The following is a 19,368-nucleotide window of genomic DNA, read 5'->3' on the forward strand; positions in this document are numbered from 1 at the left end:
GGTCCTCTTGTGAGACTCCTAACAGTGGGAACTGGGATGTCTCTGACTCTTTTGCCCACTTTGGGGACCATTTTACTCCTACTGGGTCACCTTGTCCAGCCTTAATATGAGGGGAGGTGCCTAGTCTTATTGCAACTGGATATGCCATGTTTGGTTGATATCCCTGGGAGGCCTGCCCTTTTCTGAAGGGAAACAAGAGGAGTGGCTGGGGGTGGGTGTGTGGGACTGCTGTCAGGTATAATACATTAGGGGGAAAAAACAAAAGCCTCATCAGGCAGGTTCCCAGAGAAGGGATGGTGCTGCTGGGGAAAGGAAAGGCTTTGTTGTTGTTTTTAATAATAATTAAGTGGAAAGTTGCTGGGACTCTGGCTTCAACCGCTTTCCACCTTGTTTAAGTTTTTTTACATTTTATGTGTAAGGGTGTTTTGTTGCACGGGTGTGTGCCATTTGTGCAGTGCTCCCAGAGACCAGAACGGAAGGTTGGGTCTTCTGGAGTTATAGACAGTTGTTAGCCACCAGAGAGGTGCTGGGAATCAAACCCTGATCCTCTGGAAGAGCAATAAGTGTTCTTCACCACTAAGCCGTCTCTCTAGACCCCATCTCAATTGTTTGAGATAGGGTCTGTCATGGATCCTGGATCTGACTGGTTCATTCAGCTGGACCGACTCATCTGCAAGACCCAAGGATCCTTCTCACTTTGCTTCCCCAGTTCTGGGGTTACCGGTGCACATCACTGTGTTCAGATCTGGATCCATCAAGATATCAAGCAGGATCTGTTACCAGGTTCAGCAGAATCCTTAACACTTGAACCTAAACCAACCTGTCATTGATTAGAAGCGGCAGCCACATAACTGTGGCTAACACAAGTTCCTCATATGGGCCCAGGGTGTCTGAGAATTAGAAAATATTTTCTTGGCAGGTGTAATGTTCTGTAATTCCAGTCACCATGCAAGTGGAGGCAGCATGAACAGGAGTTCATAGCAGACCTAGGCTATATAAGACCCTGTCTCAAAAACAAAAACAAAAACAAAACAAAATAATTTTGTTGGAGACACTGAACTTGCACAAATCCAAGAACTTTGCCCTTAGCAGGCTAATCGTTCACAATGAACTCACAAACAGAAAATTCATGTCCTGTGTGAGCTCCCCTCTCTTTCTTTTTTTGGTTTTTTCGAGACAGGGTTTCTCTGTGTAGCTTTGCAGCCTACCCTAGAACTCGATCTGTAGCCCAGGCTGGCCTCGAACTCACAGAGATCCGCCTGGCTCTGCCTCCTGAGTGCTGGGACTAAAGGCGTGCGCCACCACCGCCCAGCTGTGAGCTCCCCTCTATTACTTTACAAGGAACATTTGACAGCTTAAAGATGCCAGGAAGTAAGCTGGTTGAGGGGGGCAGGTCACTTTTAGATATAGAGTGTTTGAGGCTAACCTAGAAACCCTGCTTCCAATAAACAAAGCTGGGCATGGCGGTGCATGCCTGTAATCTCAGAACACAGGTGGCAGAGGCAGGAGGATTGCTGCAAGTGAGGGGACAAATTGGCCTACATCGGGTCAAGTAAGCTAGACACACACAGTAAGGCCATGACTAAATAATACATCAAAAGACATCGGGAGTCATTTCCTTTGGGAACAACTTTACTGAGAGACAAATAACCATCCACACAGGAAGGAGAAAGGTGGGGTGTGGCTCATAAATAACAGACATCCAAATTCTTCAAATGGTTCCAAGAGGGGCCTGGTTTTCCTAAAGGTCATTTCAGAGTCATAGACAGAGGGTGGGGGCATGAGAAGATGGAGTACAGACTTCCCCATCAGAGTCCCAAAGGATGGCGACGTAGGCTCAAGTCCAGTCAGTTCCAGAGTCAGAGTGATGTTTGAAGGTGAATAAGATTCACCTAGAGGCTCCCTAGCACCCTGTGGTTCCAGAAAAGGCTAATCCACTTCCTCGATGGTAGGGCCTGTGGCAGCCCTGTTGGGTGTGTACCCCGGTGCGCAGGTGGGGCCGGTGCACCCTCCCTGGTAGAGCTTCGTGATGACGGGGTTGCACATGTTCTCCAGCTCTTTTCTCTTATGGTCAAACTCATCTTTCTCAGCCAGTTGGTTGGCCTCCAGCCAGGAGAGGACCTCATTACATTTATCCAGTATTTTCTTTTTATCAGACTCGCTGATCTTGTCCTTCAGACCTTCATCGCTCACGGCGCTCTTCATGTTAAAAGCGTAGGATTCTAAGGCGTTTTTGGCAGCAATTTTCTCCCTCTGGCCCTCGTCCTCGGCCTTGTACCTCTCGGCCTCCTGCACCATGCGCTCGATCTCCTCCTTGCTCAGCCGGCCCTTGTCGTTGGTGATGGTGATCTTGTTGGCCTTGCCCGTGCTCTTGTCCATGGCTGTGACGTTGAGAATTCCATTAGCATCAATGTCAAAGGTCACCTCGATCTGGGGCACACCCCTAGGTGCAGGGGGTATTCCAGTCAGGTCAAATCGCCCCAACAGGTTGTTGTCGCGCGTCATGGCCCTCTCGCCCTCGTACACCTGGATCAGCACCCCGGGCTGGTTGTCCGAGTAGGTGGTGAAGATCTGCGTCTGCTTGGTGGGGATGGTGGAGTTGCGCTTGATCAGAACAGTCATCACGCCGCCCGCCGTCTCCAATCCTAGAGACAGGGGAGCTACGTCCAACAAAAGCAAATCTTGTACTTTTTCAGACTTGTCACCCATTAAAATAGCTGCCTGGACCGCCGCCCCGTAGGCCACCGCCTCATCGGGATTGATGCTCTTGTTGAGATCCCGTCCATTAAAATAGTCCTGCAGCAGTTTCTGCACCTTGGGGATGCGCGTGGAGCCGCCCACCAGAACAATGTCATGGATTTTAGCCTTGTCCATCTTGGCGTCCCGGAGAGACTTCTCCACGGGCTCCAGGGTGCCTCTAAATAGGTCTGCACACAACTCTTCAAACCGTGCTCTGGTGATGGACGTGTAGAAGTCGATGCCCTCGAACAGAGAGTCAATCTCCAGGTTGGCCTGCGTGCTGGACGACAGGGTCCTCTTGGCCCGCTCGCAGGCCGTGCGCAGGCGCCGCACGGCGCGCTTGTTCTGGCTGATGTCCTTCTTGTGCTTCCTCTTGAACTCCTCCACGAAGTGGCTCACCAGCCGGTTGTCGAAGTCCTCCCCGCCCAGGTGCGTGTCGCCCGCCGTGGCCTTCACCTCGAAGATGCCGTCGTCGATCGTCAGGATGGACACGTCGAACGTGCCGCCGCCCAGGTCGAAGATGAGCACGTGTCGCTCTCCATGACTTCCTTTATCCAAGCCATAGGCAATGGCAGCTGCTGTGGGCTCATTGATGATTCTCAGCACATTGAGTCCTGCGATGACACCTGCATCTTTGGTGGCCTGGCGTTGAGAGTCATTGAAATAGGCCGGCACCGTGATCACAGCATTGGTGACACTGTGGCCCAAAAAAGCCTCTGCAGTCTCCTTCATCTTGGTCAGCACCATGGACGAGATCTCTTCGGGGTAGAAGGCTTTCTTCTCACCTTTGTAGGACACCAGCACCTTGGGCTTGCCCCCTTCGTTAATGACTTGAAATGGCCAAAGCTTCATGTCCGACTGCACCACCGGATCGTTAAACTTCCTGCCAATTAGACGTTTGGCATCAAAAACAGTGTTCTGGGGGTTCATGGCCACCTGGTTCTTGGCCGCATCTCCGATGAGCCGCTCGGTGTCGGTGAAGGCCACGTAGCTGGGGGTCGTGCGGTTGCCCTGGTCGTTGGCGATGATCTCCACCTTGCCATGCTGGAACACGCCCACACACGAGTAGGTGGTGCCCAGGTCGATGCCTATGGCCATTCCTTTATTAGCAGCCATGGTTTTCCGAGGCCTGTGGAGAAATGAGACTTTATAATCATATTTAGGGGAATAATTCTTTTAAATAAAACTTAAGCTAGTTATTGATCAGTTAGTAACTTTCAAGACTTATTATTTCTAATTGTGTGTATGCATGTATGTCTGTGTGGGCATATGCACATGAACGCAGGTGCCTGTGGAGGTCAGAGGTAGGGGAGGCCCTTGGAGTCAGTTACACACAGTTGGGAACTGCCCAATGTGGGTAAGTGCTAGGCACTAAACTCAGGTCTTCAACAAGGAGAGATGTGCTCTTAATGGCTGAGCCCTCTGAGCCCTCAGTCAGTTTTTTTTTTTAATTTTTAAAAATTATTTTGTGGGGGTTGGAGAGATGGCTCAGAGGTTAAGAGCACTGGCTGCTCTTCCAGAGGTCCTGAGTTCAATTCCCAGCAACCACATGGTGGCTCACAACCATCTGTAATGAGATCTGGTGCCCTCTTCTAGCCTGCAGGAGTACATGCAGGAAGAACACTGTATACATAATAAATGAATAAGTCTTAAAAAAATATTTTGTATGAACATTTTGTCTTCATGTGTGTATGTCCCCAAGGAGGTCAGGAAAGGGCATCAGATCCCCTGAGACTGGTGTTACAGTTGTGAGCCACCGTGTGGGTGCTGGGTTTTGAACCTGGGTCTTCTACAAGAGCAGTAAGTGCTCTTAACTGCTGAGCCAGCTCTCCAGGTCCATCACTCTGTCTTTTTAAAACCACAAGCATGAAGATAATGATATCCCACACAGAGAAACCCTGTCTCGAAAAAAAAAAAAACAACAACAAAGATAAGATACCCCAGGCTCACCGGCCTCCTCTGCACAGAATGAATCCTACACTGAGAGCTTGTGTTTTTCTGTTTGCTGTTCGGGTGTGGGGTGTGTATGCATGGACATGTGGATTCAGGGCCAGCCCTGGGTGTCGTTCATCTGCCAGTCACCGTGTTGAAACAGGACCTCTCTCGTTGTCCTCAAACGCTGGCCCGTTAGGCTGTGCTGGCCGGAGAGCCCAGTGAAGCATCTCCCTTGCTGTGTGATCACAGGCGCAGGCCACCACTCGGTTTGCTGTTCTGTTACGTGGGCTCTGGGGCCTGAACGCAGGTCCGCATGCTTGCATGCAAAAACATTCGCCCACTGAGCTTACCTCCCTAGCCTACGGAGGTCATTTTGGGTTGCTATTTAATGTTTTAAGGCAGTGTCTCACTCTGTGGCCCAGGAGGTTGGCCTGGAACTCACCGTGCATCCCAGGCTGGCTTCAAACACGGCAGCTGTTCTCCTCCCTCAGCTTCCCAAATGCTGGGGTGACAGCATGAGTCACTTCAGTAGGCTGTTTTCTTTACTAGTGTCTGAGCTATCTCAGATGTCCTACAATTCCTAGTTTCCCCCTCTTGTAAGAAATGGGAAACCAGGAGAGAAAGGTGCTCGGCCTCAGCTTTAAAGGTGTCTGGTGCTTATAGTTTATACATTATACGAGTTTGCCACTCTGAAAAATATCAAATAAACATTGTCAAAATGCCTACTCCACCCACCTTCCACTGTCTTTATTCTTTGAAATTATCTTTGGGATGGGCTCTGGGTTTGTCTCTTCGTGTGCCAGGGGTGGAACCCAGGGCCTTGGAGATGCTAAGCAAGGACTGTGTCACGGAGCTGCGCCCCAGAGTGGCTGTTTCCCCTGTAGTAGTGTCTCAGAGCACAGACCCCAAGGCTCCCACGTGTCTGTTTCTCTGGCTTCTGCGTTTCTTGTCTACCAGATGTCATAGAGCAGGACAGGCTGGTCAACAGCAACGTGATCCGGGAGGCACACACAGGCCACTCTCCACCACCAAGCTGGCTCCCTGCTTAGGCTGAACCTTGCCCCAGTAGGCTTCACTAAAGGCTTAAATTTATGTCAATAATGAACCTTCACCTACATTCATTTTGAAATACTCATTATAACAGGGACTCTTTTCAAAATGGGTCTCCTCATGCTTTTTCTGCTAGGTGGTGCCTGCAGGCCCTCTCCTCAGCCTCCAGAGTAGCTGGGAGTGGGGATTACATTAACCACTTCTGGGCTTTCCACCATGAGTGGAATGTCTGTGGGTATTTTTTTTAAAGGCCGGCATCTCTCTATGTAGCTCAGACAATGCCCCTGCCTCCATTCCTAAGAGTTGGGATTAGAGGCTTCAGCCTCAGTCAACTTTTCTGAGAAGTTGGGCACAACAGGGAGATTTTCTGTGTATGTTTAAGACAAAATTCCACCCCCGTAGCCGCCCTTTCTCAACATCTGGAGTGCTGGGATCACAGGCATGCATCGCTACACCGAGTTTCTATCCTCTTGAGTATAACTCCTGTCTTCTGGTGCCAATAACCTTCAAAAAGGTCTTAAGCTCCCTATTCCGAGCTCAGGCTCATTCCAGCCACCCCTGTCGCTCAAGAGACACTCTTCCTGGTTCCAACCCCCACCCCAGAGGTAAAACAACTGGGGTCTGCGTGGGGAGGCCACACTAGTGATCCCAACACTCAAGAGACCAGAGCGGCGGGTTCCACCAGACCTTGTCTGTAAATTCATCAAACCTAAGAAGTGTCTCGGCCCTTTTCAAATAAGAACCAACGGGGACACAGCCGTCTGCCCCACTCCAACCAGAGCCTTCACGGCTCACCTGGCTTCTCTCCGCCTTCGCTCCAGTTTGGAAAACTTGAGGTCGCTGAGCCCCTACGAGCGGGGAGCTCCAGGATCATCCAAACGCGCAGCCGGGGTCCCCCCACCCCCCACCCCGCCCCTCCCGGCAACTTTGAGCCTGTTCTGGGAAGGGGCCTGGGATTCCTAAATTAGTCGGTGAGGTCAGAGCCAGCACGGCCATTGTAACGCGACCAGAGGGGACCACGTCACCAGACACGCCCCTGGGCCTCTCCCCAGGTCACCCAAGCGGAGGAGGGGGAGTTACAGCCGCAGCTCGACCCCCAAAGTCAGCACTGCGGCAGCCAGCGGAACCCCCCAGATCACGACCAACTGTCCACAGCACCGAGCTGGCGGTGACCTTTACAGTCAGCTCCACGGAGGCCGCCGTAATGCGTCGCCATGGAAACAGTGGGGACAGCTCGCCCCGCCACCCTCCCCGCCCCCCAGGAACCCCGCTTCTCCAGCCGAACTCAGGACTGTCTGGAGAGTTCTGGACCGGGGCGGCTCCCTCCACACTGGTGACTCAAAGGAGGCGGGGAAGGCCCACTAGACCAGAAGCTGCTGGAAGATTCCGGTCCCCACGGCCGCCTCCGGCTCGCCGATTGGCCCGGGGGAGGGCGGGCGGGGCCGGAGGGCGCTCCATAAAGGCGCGGGGCGGTGCGCAGAGCTCCAGACGCCGACTGCGCTCCCAGCCAGGAGTCTCGGGTTCCCGTCGGAGCGGAGAGACGCGGAGCTGCTCAGTCCCGACCCGCGGCCACATCCCGACCCGCGGCCAGATCCCGACCCGCGGCCAGATCCCGACCCGCGGCCAGGACCAGCCTCCCCCGGAGCCTCCCCGACGCAGAGCGCCGAACCCCGGCAGCGGAGAGCCAGCGGCGCCATGGCCAAGAGCACGGCGATCGGCATCGACCTGGGCACCACCTACTCGTGCGTGGGCGTGTTCCAGCACGGCAAGGTGGAGATCATCGCCAACGACCAGGGCAACCGCACGACCCCCAGCTACGTGGCCTTCACCGACACGGAGCGGCTCATCGGGGACGCGGCCAAGAACCAGGTGGCGCTGAACCCGCAGAACACCGTGTTCGACGCGAAGCGGCTGATCGGCCGCAAGTTCGGCGACGCGGTGGTGCAGTCGGACATGAAGCACTGGCCCTTCCAGGTGGTGGGCGACGGCGACAAGCCCAAGGTGCAGGTGAGCTACAAGGGCGAGACGCGGGCCTTCTACCCCGAGGAGATCTCGTCCATGGTGCTGACGAAGATGAAGGAGATCGCCGAGGCGTACCTGGGCCACCCGGTGACCAACGCGGTGATCACGGTGCCCGCCTACTTCAACGACTCGCAGCGGCAGGCCACCAAGGACGCGGGCGTGATCGCGGGTCTGAACGTGCTGCGCATCATCAACGAGCCCACGGCGGCCGCCATCGCCTACGGCCTGGACCGGTCCGGCAAGGGGGAGCGCAACGTGCTCATCTTCGACCTGGGCGGCGGCACGTTCGACGTGTCCATCCTGACGATCGACGACGGCATCTTCGAGGTGAAGGCCACGGCGGGCGACACGCACCTGGGCGGGGAGGACTTCGACAACCGGCTGGTGAGCCACTTCGTGGAGGAGTTCAAGAGGAAGCACAAGAAGGACATCAGCCAGAACAAGCGCGCCGTGCGGCGCCTGCGCACGGCCTGCGAGCGGGCCAAGAGGACCCTGTCGTCCAGCACGCAGGCCAGCCTGGAGATCGACTCCCTGTTCGAGGGCATCGACTTCTACACGTCCATCACGCGGGCGCGGTTCGAGGAGCTGTGCTCGGACCTGTTCCGCGGCACGCTGGAGCCCGTGGAGAAGGCGCTGCGCGACGCCAAGCTGGACAAGGCGCAGATCCACGACCTGGTGCTGGTGGGCGGCTCCACGCGCATCCCCAAGGTGCAGAAGCTGCTGCAGGACTTCTTCAACGGGCGCGACCTCAACAAGAGCATCAACCCGGACGAGGCGGTGGCCTACGGGGCGGCGGTGCAGGCGGCCATCCTGATGGGGGACAAGTCCGAGAACGTGCAGGACCTGCTGCTGCTGGACGTGGCGCCGCTGTCGCTGGGCCTGGAGACGGCGGGCGGCGTGATGACGGCGCTCATCAAGCGCAACTCCACCATCCCCACCAAGCAGACGCAGACCTTCACCACCTACTCGGACAACCAGCCCGGGGTGCTGATCCAGGTGTACGAGGGCGAGAGGGCCATGACGCGGGACAACAACCTGCTGGGGCGCTTCGAGCTCAGCGGCATCCCGCCGGCGCCCAGGGGCGTGCCCCAGATCGAGGTGACCTTCGACATCGACGCCAACGGCATCCTGAACGTCACGGCCACCGACAAGAGCACGGGCAAGGCCAACAAGATCACCATCACCAACGACAAGGGCCGGCTGAGCAAGGAGGAGATCGAGCGCATGGTGCAGGAGGCCGAGAGGTACAAGGCCGAGGACGAGGTGCAGCGCGAGAGGGTGGCGGCCAAGAACGCGCTCGAGTCCTACGCCTTCAACATGAAGAGCGCCGTGGAGGACGAGGGCCTCAAGGGCAAGATCAGCGAGGCCGACAAGAAGAAGGTGCTGGACAAGTGCCAGGAGGTCATCTCCTGGCTGGACGCCAACACGCTGGCCGAGAAGGAGGAGTTCGTGCACAAGCGGGAGGAGCTGGAGAAGGTGTGCAGCCCCATCATCAGCGGGCTGTACCAGCAGGGTGCGGGTGCTCCCGGGGCTGGGGGCTTCGGGGCCCAGGCGCCCAAGGGGGGCTCTGGGTCAGGGCCCACCATCGAGGAGGTGGATTAGAGGCCCTTCCTTGCCCTCCCCGGGTCATCTAGGACATGGGCTGGTGGCCCTTGAGGACTGCCCTTGTGCTGGGTACTGTCAGGGTTGGTCCCTAGCTCCTGAGTTCATTCTGCACTTACGTGCTAGTCCTAGGGAAATTTTATATACTTTGTGGAATAACTCACGTTCTTTATATTTCCTGTAAGTTAATACATTAGTTACCCTGAGGGTGGTTTTTTTCCTGCCTTCAATACAACACTGCCACACTGTATGATTTGTTTTGCCAGACTACCAAGTTGGCAAATGTCTTTATAACGTAATAGTGTGTTTATCTGATATTTAGCTTGCAATAAGAGAAAGCCAAAGAAGTTTTTTGTGTGTGCAATTTTAGAAAGAAATATGTTGCCAGCCATAGGTGAACACCTTAATCTCTTGGTTCAAGGCCAGCCTGGTCTATATAGTGAGTTTCAAGATGGCTATGTAGAGGGACCTTCCCTAAAATACCAAAAAGAAAGAAATATGTTAAGTATATTTTTAGGGTTCTTTAGTCTTTGGACTCGGCCCTTAGCCACACTATTGAGGTACCCTAAAGTTGGTGCCTTCCATGGGCCACGTTTGTCTATGAAGCGGGGAGGCTCTGGACTGCTTCTCCTTGTGTTTATACTTTAGTGTTTGAAGTTTTGTTGTTGAACTGTTGAGCTGTATTTCCTTCCAGTGGGTAAACTTGGAGTTGATTTATACTGCCATCCTTTGTTCACCTTGTTTTTTACATATTCATACTGAACTCAGGTCAATTTCTACTGTTATTTGAAAATAAAGTCAGTATAACTTGCCACGTCTGTGTGACTGTTGTATTTGGAGGTCTGGAGGTCAGGAGCTGCTGCGTCTGTCTCTCACAGTTTTGGCCACAGAAGAGTGACATTTTATCCTGACAGGGGCCTGGAGGATGGAGGGAACATTGCAGTATGATCCGTTTGTGTGAGGAAAATGAAATGAGTCAGAGCAAACACACAACCCTCTGAGACTAAGGTCCTGAGAGAAATTCTCACGGAGGTGGGGGAGAGGCTTGTCCAAAAAAAAAGCCCCGGTGTTTGAGGTTTGGGCCTGAGGTTTCAGAGGTCGGGCACCTAACAGGGTGGTGGTGATGCATCCGATGTAAGAATGACTTCAGAAGAGGGGGTGAGGGGTTCACTTAGTCTACACACTTCTGTAGCAAAAAGAGGTGAGGGGGAGGGATGAAATAAAATCGTGAAAGGTCGGGGGTGGTGTGCTTTAAAAGTGAGAATTGACAGAGCAGGTTGAGGATGCAATCCCTAGTTCTCACCTTTTACTTAGTAAGTTTTTACTGCATTTATGCATGGAGGGGGGCATGCAGATGCCAAAGCACACACAGAGGACCGCGGTGTGGGGCATGCAGACACCAAACACACAGAGGACCGCGGTGTGGGGCAGGGAGATGCCAAAACACTCATGCAGAGGTCAGAGGACCGCGGTGTGGGGCATGCTCGTGCAAAGGCACTCATGCAAGGGTCAGGACTTCGGTGTGGGGCATGGAGATGCAAAGGCACTCATGCAGGGGTCAGAGGACCTCTGTGGAGAAAGTTCTCTCTTTTCACCCTCTTGGTCGGTCCTGAGCATGGAACAAATCTGCAGCACCTTTACCCACTAAAGCTTCTCTTTGGCCCTCATCTTCTACTTTGGATGTTTTAAGTTAGGCTGAGTTAGGCCTTACTACCCAGTTGAGAGTATAGGCAATTTTTTTTCTTTTTTTTCTTTTTTTTTTTAAACCTGCTTGAAACAAAGCCTTTGAGGCAGGGGCTGACTTGGAACTCAACATGTAGTCCAGTCTGGGCTTGAATTGAGTTTCAATACCTCAGCCTCCCAAGTGCCGGATCACAGACGTGGATAGCTATACCATGCCTACCTTATAACTTTGTTTATTTGGTTGGCTTTTGTTTTTGTTTTGTCTTGTGTCTTTTTTTGCTGTGTGTGTGGTGCTGGGGTTGGAGGCCAGTTCTACACTGAGCTGTATACCCTAGCCCTGCAACATTATTTTGCTTTATTTGTTGTTCTGGGAATCAAACCCAGAGCTTGCAGATGCTAAGCAGCTGTTTTTACTGAGGTTCGTCTTAAGCCTAGGTTCCTGATTTTTGTGGTTGGGTTGTTTGTTGGTTGAGTTGGGTTCTCTCATAGTCCAGGCTGGCCCCCTCACTGCCCCTCCTCCAGAGTCTTTAAACATGGGGGTGTAGGGGCTGGAGATGCAGCTCAGCAGTAAAAGCCCGATGGGTACCAACCAGCTCTGGGGTCGGTCCTCAGCACAGGGTGGGGGTGGGGTGGAAGTGGCAGGCAGGGAGGAGATGGGGGCGTGGGGGTGGGATCCGGAATGAACCTGTTGGGCTGATACTTTTGTTCAGTTATTTCTGAAAGGTGCTGGAATATAAATCACACTTGGGATTTTGTTTTAAATTTCACGTGTGTGTGTGTGTGTGTGTGTGTGTGTGTGTAAGTTTGGGTACATTCGTGTGCAGGTCAGCAGAAATCTCTGGGGAGGCAGTTTTCTTCTTCCACTGTGGTCTCTGGAGTATCACACTCAGGTAGTCAGGCTTGCATGCACACACTTTCACTACTGGTCCTGCTGGGCCACATTGGCAGTTTTTGTCACCCACGTTTAAGGTATTCCAGTGAACATACATGGGGGGTGTCACCTGACAATATAGCGCCTCCATATCAGAAAGACCTCAACATTGGAGGGCTGTGACCAGAGTAGACACTGTGCTGGGGCCTTTCAGTGATGCTTCATTAACCGGATTGTGCTGGCTGATCTGATGTCAGCTTGGCACAGGCTAGAGTCATCTGAAAGGAGGGACCCTCAACTGAGAGAGGATCTGGCTATAGGACATATTCTTTATTTTTTTGTTTATTTATCTATTTATTTATTTTACATCCCAACTGCAGCCTCATCCCCTCCTCCCACTCCATCCCCCCCCCTCCCCGCCCCCTCCCCCAACCCATTTTCTTCCTTAGTGATTGGTGTGGGAGGGCCCAGGGCACTGTGAGTGGTGCCATCCCTGGGCTGGTGGTCCTGAGTTCTACAAGAAATGGGCTGAGCCAGGCGGCTGCAGTGGTGCATGCCTTGAATCCCAGCACTCAAGAGGCAGATGCAGGCGGGTCTCTGTGAGTTCGAGGCCAGCCTGGTCTACAGAGTGAGATCCAGGACAGGAACCAAAACTTCACAGGGAAACCCTGTCTCAAAAAACAAAACAAAACAAAAACAGGCTGAGCAAATGAGCAAGCCAGTAAGCCGCACCCTCCGTGGCCTCTGCATCAGCTCCTGCCTCCAGGTTCCTGCCCAGTTTGAGTTCCTTCAGTGACATCAATGTGGAAGTGTAAGCCAACTAAACCCTTTCCTCCCACCTTGCTTTTGGTCTTGGCATTTCATCGTAGCAATACCTAACTAGGGCAGTTACCATCTCTACAGTCTGATGGACAGTCAGTGAGATGGGTACAGAGGGAAGTGGGGGAAGGGGGGGACAGCCACCCAGAAGCTCCGCCCCAGGTGGGGGGGGCAGCCACCCAGAAGCTCCGCCCCAGGTGGGGGGGGCAGCCACCCAGAAGCTCCGCCCCAGGTGGGGGGGGCAGCCACCCAGAAGCTCCCCTACTTTCATTTCTGAGGACTGTTTTCTCACAGCTGCCACCCAATTTGTTTGGCTCAGTATCGTAAAAGTCACAGAACTTTCCATTGTTTCCATCTGATGAGTTAGAGCTGGGTGTGGTGCATGCCTGTACCAGGAACCTGGATGCAGGAGGGTCCCTGAGTGTGGTACATGCCTGTACTAGCAAAGGGAACGTGGAGGCAGGAGGGTCCCTGTTCAAGACTAGTCTGGTCTACATAGACACACACACACACACACACACACACACACACATGTCCAGTCTGATCTACATAGACACACACACACACACACACACACACACACACACACACACACACACACGTCCAGTCTGATCTACATAGACACACACACACACACACACACACACACACACACACACACATGTCCAGTCTGATCTACATAGACACACACACACACACACACACACACACACACACACACACATGTCCAGTCTGGTCTACATACACACACACACACACACACACACACACACACACACACGTCCAGTCTGGTCTACACACACACACACACACACACACACACACACACACACACACACGTCCAGTCTGGTCTACACACACACACACACACACACACACACACACACACACACACACGTCCAGTCTGGTCTACACACACACACACACACACACACACACACACACGTCCAGTCTGGTCTACACACACACACACACACACACACACACACACACACACACACACGTCCATGATGATGGAGAGAGGAGGCTGAAGAGGAGGAGGAAGAGGAGGAGGGTGAGGAGGCTTCTGGGAGCAGCACAAAGGTGACACAAACTTGTAATCCCAGTACTTGTTGGGCTAAGGCAGGAGGATTGCCGGGAGTCTAAGGCTCACATGGCCTGCAGAATGAGTCTAAAAAACAAGCAAAACCAGGCACAACTTTAAACGTCAAGGGAAGGAGCTGGAGAGACAACCCAGAACCGGCTGCTTTTCCAGAGGACCCGGGTCCAGTTTCCAGCACCCAAATGGTGGCTCACAACCATCTGGCCTCGGCAGGCACCAGGCACACAAGGGGTGCACAGACACACATGTGGACGAAGCACTCATACACACAAAATAAAAACTTTAAATAACTTTTAAAAAGCAGCAAGGGAAAGGGGGCGGGGCCCCACCGCTTTCCTGTCCATCCCAGGTCCTCAGGCTTTGCTTTTATTGCGGACCGTGCTGGGAGGAACTGCATGGCCTGGAAGGAACTGCCCTGTCCTCGTTCTCCAGAACACTTCTTAACAAAGCGAACTACTCCCCTGCCTGCGTCTCCCCCTCCCCTCAGCTCTGCTCTGGGACAGCAAGTGTAGTCAGGCTGTACATTTACCACCCAGCAGATTCTGTGAGCTGTGTGCCAGCTTGCCACAGATATAGGGCTTGCGTTCCTTTCCCGGCTCTGGCAGACAAGCAGAAGCTGGAAGCCTAGTCAGACAGGAGATTAAGTGCAGGGCCATGAGGGGGAGGGGCAGGAGGGAAGCTCCTGGGTCATCACTTAACCCGCATGCACCTAGAGCTCACAGAGGCCTGACCTCCACTCCGCTGCTCTGCTGTGAGTGCACACCTTCAGAGAGTGGAGAGATGGTCTCAGGAAAAAGGTTTGATGCAGGTGTTGGAAGACATGTGCTCTCGCCTTTCAGCTACTGCCTTCTGCCTCACCCTAGTCTTTCATGGGGTTCAGAAAAAAAGTGGGGAGCTATGAAGCTATGTGGGTCCCAGACAGGCAGGTGCCTCGGGTACCCGGATAAACGGTCTCCTGTGCAATGTGGGCAATATGTGTCTTATCGTGGTTGTGCAGGTCGGGGCCATAGCAGTTTGTGTCTGCCACTCTTCTTTGAAAAGCCCACACCCATGCTGTCAGGTGAGTCTCACTTTACTCCCAAGTGCCTCTCTGTTTAACTCTTTCTCTCAAAACCTATGTCAAAAAAAAAAAAAGTCTTTGAATAAACTCCAACTAGGGGCTGGAAGATGGTGACTCTGTGTTAAAAGCTGGGACTACTCTTCCAGAGGACTTGCGTTTGGTTCCCAGGACCCAAGTTTAGAAACTTACAGCCATCTGTAACTCCAGTTCCAGGGGATTCAATGCCTTTTCTGTCCTCTGCAGGCACCTGCACTGCTGTACATACACACAGTGTTAAAATAAACCTTAAAAAAACTCTCCAACTTTGCATCATAATTGACTTGTGCCTTTTGTGGTGCTAGAAAATTAAAGACAAAGTTTTTTTCGTGCTAGACAATCACAACAGACGGGAGATATCATCTAGTGGGTTGGTTTTGGAGAAGGGTCTCACTATGGAGTCCTGGCTGGCCTCGAACTTGCTATATAGACCAGGTTGCTTCAAACTTGGGACAATGTGACAATCCCTCCATCCCTCCATCGCTTCCTCTCAAGTGCTGGGACCACAGATATAAGCCAGCATACCTGGCTTTACCCCAGTTCTTATGTTGGATTTAAGTAATTTAAAGTAGTTCCATGGTGCTGGTAGGTCCCCAGCTTTGTGAGGACCTCACCAAGAATGAGTGAGTAGCTGGACCTGAGTGTGAGGGACTGCCCATCACAGAAGGGAAAAACTGCAGAGCACACAGCGTGACAGCTGTTGAAGCGTTAGTCAACTAATTCTTGATACCGACACGCTATGAAGTAGATTTTGTTTTGTTCTGTCTGAGTTTTGGGGGTGTTTATTTCATGAGACAGGGGGTAGTGTCTTCAAGCTCACTATGTAGCCAGGGAGAACCTCCGACTTGTGCTCCTCCTGCCTCTCCCTCCCCACTGATGGTATCACAGGGTGTGATACCAGCCCTGGTTTCTGTGGGAGCAGGTTTAACCCTGGGCTTTGTGCACACTAGGACAGCACACAGCTCAGCCCCAGCCCCAGCCCCAGCACCTTCTGTTTGCTTTTAGAGGCAGGGTTTCTTCAGATGGCCCAGGCTGGACATGCTCTCACAGCATCCTCCTGCCTCAGCCTCTCCCACTCTGGAACTACAGGAGCACACCATCACAGCTGCCTGAATGTTACTGTTAATTCTACTTCTTTAGAGATGATCATATAGAGATTTGGGTGATTTAGTAGCATACGAGTACTCCCCCCCCCCCCTTTAAACAACAAAAACTATCCTTGAGGTGGATTCCAAACACAAACACAGGTCTTCCCCTACCCAGAGTGTTTTTCCACTGGCTGGAAATCTCCAGAGCTCCTCTGCCACCAAAGCCCTCACAATCTGCTTAAGAATGCCTGCCTCAGCAGGGCGTGGCGTTTGTGCCTGCTCTACCAGCCTTTGAGCAGCTGAGGCAGGAGAACCGACGTGAGTTCCAGCCAGGTTGGACTATCTCAAAAACAGAACAAAAGAAACAAATCCCAAAGGCCGCCTCTGGGCTCACATGACTTGTTCCCTTCGTCTCCTCTGGATGTGCTTAGAATTGTGTCATCTTTTAAGAACAAGGGGACTGAGGGGAAACTGGGCTGTTTTGATTAACTGTTTTCCTCCCCAATAGAGAGGAAAAAAGACGCTGCAGCCTCGGGCTGAGGAAAGTTCTCTCCGCTCAAGTGTTCTTGGCATCCTTTCCTGCCCCTGGTGCTCTCCACCCCTTAAAAGTCCTTCACAGCCTTCCAGTTCGGAACCCTGAACTCTGTTACTTCCAAATATGGAACTCAATAAAACCTAATTCCAGAATGAATCAAGTCCTCTTGGTGTGTGTGTGGGGTGTGTGTGGGGGGCAGGCTGGAAATTAAATCCAGGGTGTCTTGGATTCTAAGCATGTATTCTACCAGCAGCTTGGGGTTCTTTCCGACCCTCCACCCACCCAGGAATTAAACCCATCACTGTGCTTCTCTCTCTGAAGCGCCTAGACTAGAAGGACAGGACATTTAAAATATCTCCTTATGCAGAAAGGGACGTGGGCCGGGGATGGTGGTCATTCTGGTTAATCCTAGCACTTGTGTGAGTGAGAAAAGAGGATCATTCTGGCAGTGGTGGTGCACACCTTCAATCCCTGCACTTGGGAGGCAAAGGCAGGTGGATCTCTGTGAGTTTGAGGCCAGCCTTCCTGGCAGGGAGTTCCAGACTACCCTTTGCTACAGAATGAGACGCTGTCTCAAGGTTTCTTTTAAAGATGTATTCTAAATATTGCTGATTCACAGGGCAGAAGGAATAAACCCAGGACTATCAGTGGCCACAGATGGTAGTGAGCAGGCCTCTGGGGGAGGGAAGCAGGAAGGTCTCTGGAAGTGACTAGACAGCTAACATGGACTCCTGGAGGAATCCCCAGCAGAGATGCACAGAGTAATGGAAAAACCCTTGAAGTTTAACCAGTTTGACTAGATCGGGGTGGTGATTTATTAGAACTGAATTCATTAGCTCTGACTATGGAACGAGCTGCAGCCTGCCAAGGACACACGCAGGGGATCTATGCATCTTCAGAACACTGGCTGAGATCAGCAAACTACAGCACAAACAAGGAAATGCCCTTGGTTCTAGGGAGATACAGACTTATGCATGCACACACAGGAAGAGGCCAAGGAACTGTGTTCAAAAGCAGGGTCCCCTCCAACCGCCTCCAATTCACACTCAGGAACCTACAGGTAGCTCGTGGTGCTTGTGCATGCCTGGGAGTAAAGGCTGGAGGATCGAGAGCTTAAGGCCAGCCTTGACTACTACACAGTAAGTCCAGGGACAACCTGGGCTACATGAGACTCTATCAAAAAAAATAAATAATAAATAAATAAATAAAAGGAAGAAAAACAAAAAAGATTCATGTATATAGTCTCTCCCTGCCGTGGATTGTTACCTGTTATCTCAGAACTAAGGTTCTAATGCACCCTCATTTTTTTTTTCTTTTTTGAGAGACACAGGCTCTAATGTAGCCCAGGCTAGCCTCAAACTCCTGATCCTCCTGCCTGCACCTCCCAAGCACGGGCCACCATACCCAGCAGCCTCTTACTGTGGTTTCAGGAACCTAACTAGGGTCTTTACTCCTTACACAGGAGGAGGAAGAGGAGCAGGGGGCAAGGAAGAAGATCACTGACGACTAATGTATTTATAATCAAAACAGGAACAGATGAGGCACTGAACGTTGATGAAAAAGCTAAGCGGGAGCCCAACACCTCTGCCTGAGGGTCTCACCCAACACTTGGCTTTAAATGTACTGTGAGGTGTGATGCTATCCGAGGTCTCTCCATCTACAGGAGGTGACTGGTGAGGGGCGGCGGGCACAGCCAGAAGAACCAAAGGACTCTATGTTAACCCTGTCCTTAGTACCGCGGTCACAGTCGGGAACTGAGCAGAAAGAAAGGTGCCTGCGAAGAGCTACGCGGAGGAAAAGCCACGCTGGCATTCTCTACTTTCTTGAAAATGTTTTCAGACAGGGTCCCGTCTGTAACGTGGCTGGCACTGGACTCGCTGCAGTCCTCCTGCCTCAGCCTCTCAGACTCTGAGGTGACCGGTGCGAGCCACTACGCCCCGCCAACTTCTATGGAAAGTTTCCTTTCCTTACTAATAATGCCAGGCTGCAGCCTGAGGCACAGGGAGTGGCTGCGTCCTGGCGCGGTGGCTCAGCCTGCCCTCCCGCTGCTGCTGGGGCACCTTCCTTATTCGGATCACAGGTCCCCCTGACCCGAGAACCAGCGTTTATTTACACACCGATTTCCTCCCGCACACCCGAGGACCCCTGCACGGCGATCTACTGCTGACTCGGGCGGTGACCGTGATGTAAACACCCCAGAGCAAACACACTGTCCTGCGTGAGCTCCTCTCTCTTTCCCCCTGTAAACCGAAGATGGGAAAAAACGGACCAAGGGACATTCCTCGGGCGGCCGGGCGCTGTCACTCCACGCAGCCAGGACCCAATCACGGTCCCTTTCGGCCAAGCGTTATCCCGCCTCCTTGGAGAAACTGTCCGTGTCCCCCGACCTGTGGAAAAGGTTAGGATGCCTTAAACCCCTGGCTGGTGGGAGTCCCACACGCCTCTCCGGCCCAGCACCTCCAGGCGCTGACCCTTCCCAGCTTCCCCCCACTTCCGAGGCCGCCGCCGTCCGTCGCCATGGCGACAGCACGTCTCGCCGCCCGCCCCGCCCCCTCCCCGCCCCCCAGGAACCCCGCTTCTCCAGCCGAACCCAGGACTGTCTGGAGAGTTCTGGACCGAGGCGGCTCCCTCCACACCGGTGACTCACCAGACGCGAAGCTGCTGGAAGATTCCGGTCCCCACGGCCGCCTCCGGCTCGCCGATTGGCCCGGGGGAGGGCGGGCGGGGCCGGAGGGCGCTCCATAAAGGCGCGGGGCGGTGCGCAGAGCTCCAGACGCCGACTGCGCTCCCAGCCAGGAGTCTCGGGTTCCCGTCGGAGCGGAGAGA

At 53.1% G+C, this 19,368-nt stretch overlaps 2 protein-coding genes across 4 annotated transcripts; one reads left to right on the forward strand and one right to left on the reverse strand.

The window, feature by feature from the left end:
• Window positions 1-1,611: 1,611 nt before the first annotated feature.
• On the reverse strand, window positions 1,612-18,900 carry LOC128114316 (heat shock 70 kDa protein 1-like). Of its 3 annotated transcripts, none has more exons than XM_052744226.1 (2): window positions 18,812-18,900; window positions 1,612-3,868 (listed from the first exon to the last, which is right to left on the reverse strand). In XM_052744226.1, exon 2 carries the CDS (start codon window positions 3,853-3,855, stop codon window positions 1,930-1,932), a length of 1,926 nt encoding a protein of 641 aa, XP_052600186.1. In that variant the 5' UTR covers window positions 3,856-3,868; window positions 18,812-18,900; the 3' UTR covers window positions 1,612-1,929. The 3 variants fall into 3 exon arrangements, with proteins under 3 accessions (XP_052600186.1, XP_052600185.1, XP_052600187.1); XM_052744225.1 differs by lacking the exon at window positions 18,812-18,900 and adding an exon at window positions 6,520-7,029; XM_052744227.1 differs by lacking the exon at window positions 18,812-18,900 and adding an exon at window positions 5,117-6,458.
• Window positions 7,299-10,160, forward strand: Hspa1a (heat shock protein family A (Hsp70) member 1A). Its single transcript, XM_052744224.1, has one exon. The coding sequence runs from the start codon at window positions 7,420-7,422 to the stop codon at window positions 9,346-9,348; it is 1,929 nt and encodes a 642-aa protein (XP_052600184.1). The 5' UTR covers window positions 7,299-7,419; the 3' UTR covers window positions 9,349-10,160.
• Window positions 18,901-19,368: the final 468 nt, after the last annotated feature.

Source organism: Peromyscus californicus, unplaced genomic scaffold (assembly GCF_007827085.1).
Source record: "Peromyscus californicus insignis strain IS unplaced genomic scaffold, ASM782708v3 Scaffold_19__1_contigs__length_69161282, whole genome shotgun sequence".
Lineage (NCBI taxonomy): Eukaryota > Metazoa > Chordata > Mammalia > Rodentia > Cricetidae > Peromyscus > Peromyscus californicus.

Excerpts from the sequence above, each read along its gene's own strand:
- LOC128114316 (XM_052744226.1), bottom strand. The coding sequence starts at position 3,855 with ATGGCTGCTAATAAAGGAATGGCCATAGGCATCGACCTGGGCACCACC.
- Hspa1a (XM_052744224.1), top strand. The coding sequence starts at position 7,420 with ATGGCCAAGAGCACGGCGATCGGCATCGACCTGGGCACCACCTACTCG.